The 1,948-nt window shown below is 40.0% G+C and overlaps 1 protein-coding gene across 2 annotated transcripts in view; it reads right to left on the bottom strand.

The window, feature by feature from the left end:
- Positions 1–759: 759 nt before the first annotated feature.
- Positions 760–1,948, bottom strand: part of msra (methionine sulfoxide reductase A) — a 33,804-nt gene continuing 32,615 nt past the window's right edge. For both annotated transcript variants that reach the window (XM_017440077.3, XM_017440078.3), the window contains exon 6: positions 760–1,279. In XM_017440077.3, coding sequence (XP_017295566.1) covers positions 1,106–1,279 — 174 coding nt within the window. In that variant the 3' untranslated portion in view covers positions 760–1,105. The remainder of the gene's footprint in view (positions 1,280–1,948) is intronic.

Genomic DNA, 1,948 nt, shown 5'->3' with positions numbered 1-1,948 from the left:
AAACCGCTCGGAAACGCAACGCAACACAAACATGAATCAAACACAAACACACTGTCATGATAACAACAAAAATCCTGGGTTTAAAACAGGAAACTGTCTGCCTGATCCTTTTAAAAACATTTCATGAGCTCCAAGCCCACCCGGAGAAACGCTGCATCTTTATATCACAACTATTATCAGAGGACAAACAGTTACCTTCAGACAGGTGCAACAAAGCAGAAAACCAATAAGTTCAGGCTTTAAATGATTTTCTCTTCATTTATTATAAATATGGCATCAAAATGGCTCCAAATCAGTCTGAAGATACTGACCTGAAATCTGACGTGGTAGTAGCTGAGAGTCATTCACAAGTCATGAGGTCGGCACTTCGAGACATCCAAAACGCCGGCATGAAAGGCGGCGGGCGATATGCATTCCTGAGGAATGTTAATAAAGCTGTGGGGAACATGGTTTCTTACACACCACAGAGAGGAGGATGTAAAGAGAAACACAGAGAACAAATCTGCGAAGAGACATCAAATCATCACAGTGTGGATGAAAACATCAGGGACGTTTCTGCACCAAGAAAAGTTCTGGAAAAAAAACTAAAACATGGAGCCGACCTGCTGGAAGCAAAAATAGAAAAGAGAATATTTTATCCTTGATCTTATACAAATGAACAGTTTAAATCTGAAGCTCGGATCTCCTCCAAGAACTTAAAATGTCTTTGACTTTGTTTGTTTGTTTGTGCAGAAGTTTGAAGGAGAAAAAGACATGAAGTCTGATTTCAGACGCTGCTTTATTCCAACAAAAGCTGCACCAGTTTCACAGCAAACAACTCTTCAATAATCATTTTTTAAAGACAGATTATCAACCAAAAATATTCAATTTTAACTAAAAAAATAGCTGATAAAGCAGATTTATGAGGAAAGAATTAAAGAGTCTTTGGTAATTTAATGTTTACAGATTCGGTTCTTTTATCGGTTTAAGTATTGTTTCACAATAATTAATTCTACACACCAGCCCTGCAGATGTGCAGAACCATGAACATAATTTGATTTCATGTGTTAAAAGAAAAGGCTTTTTTTAAAACAGAAAGCTGATGAGAGGAAACAGAGCTGGCTTCTCAGCGGACCTTCCTGTCGGGTCCTGCAGGACAGGTGACCCCAGTTCCTGCCAGTCCACAGTACCCGTCTGGGTTTTTACTCAGGTACTGCTGGTGGTAGTCCTCAGCGTAGTAGAACGGCTTGGCTTCAGTGATTTCTGTCGTGATTGGGCCGAAACCTTCCTCTGTGAGAACCTGAAAAAAGCATCAAAAAGGACACTGATGACTCATTCTTAATCATTTTAATTTGATCCTTGATTGTTTCGTCTGTTTCAGATTTACAAATAAACCTTAATTAGCTCTCTGGCCTTAAATAAGAGCAGAGAAATCCCAGAAACGCTGGTTAACATTCATGTGATCAAGGCCATAAGGAGCATAAATCAGGCAGATATTTGTTTAATAAACATATTTATTCTGATTCTGCTGGAGAGGACGGTTAACAAACCAAAACCTCAACATCTGTTAGATGGGAGTGACTCAGCTTCTTCCACAACAAATCTTAGCTTAATATTTGTAAAAGTGGTTGTGTTTTAGGCATTTCTTTGTGTTTCAGTCAATCAAACTTTATTATTAATCCACAACTCAAAAACAGGATAAAAACGGACAAACAACAAGAAACAGGAGGAGAGTTCATTAAAAACAACAACAAGTGTTTAATCAGTCCGAAGGTTTCCTGCAGCGGACTGAAAACTCACAGCCTCTGCACCATCGGTACCGAAAACACCATCAGACCCATTGGCACCACCAGCACCATCAGCACCATCAGCACCATCATCACCATCGACACCATCGACACCATCAGCACCATCAGCACCATCAGCACCATCGACACCATCGACACCATCAGCACCATCAGCACCATCA

The sequence above is a fragment of the Kryptolebias marmoratus genome, linkage group LG19 (genome assembly GCF_001649575.2).
Source record: "Kryptolebias marmoratus isolate JLee-2015 linkage group LG19, ASM164957v2, whole genome shotgun sequence".
NCBI classification, from domain to species: Eukaryota; Metazoa; Chordata; class Actinopteri; order Cyprinodontiformes; family Rivulidae; genus Kryptolebias; species Kryptolebias marmoratus.
This window is presented reverse-complemented; position numbering and strand designations above follow the sequence as displayed.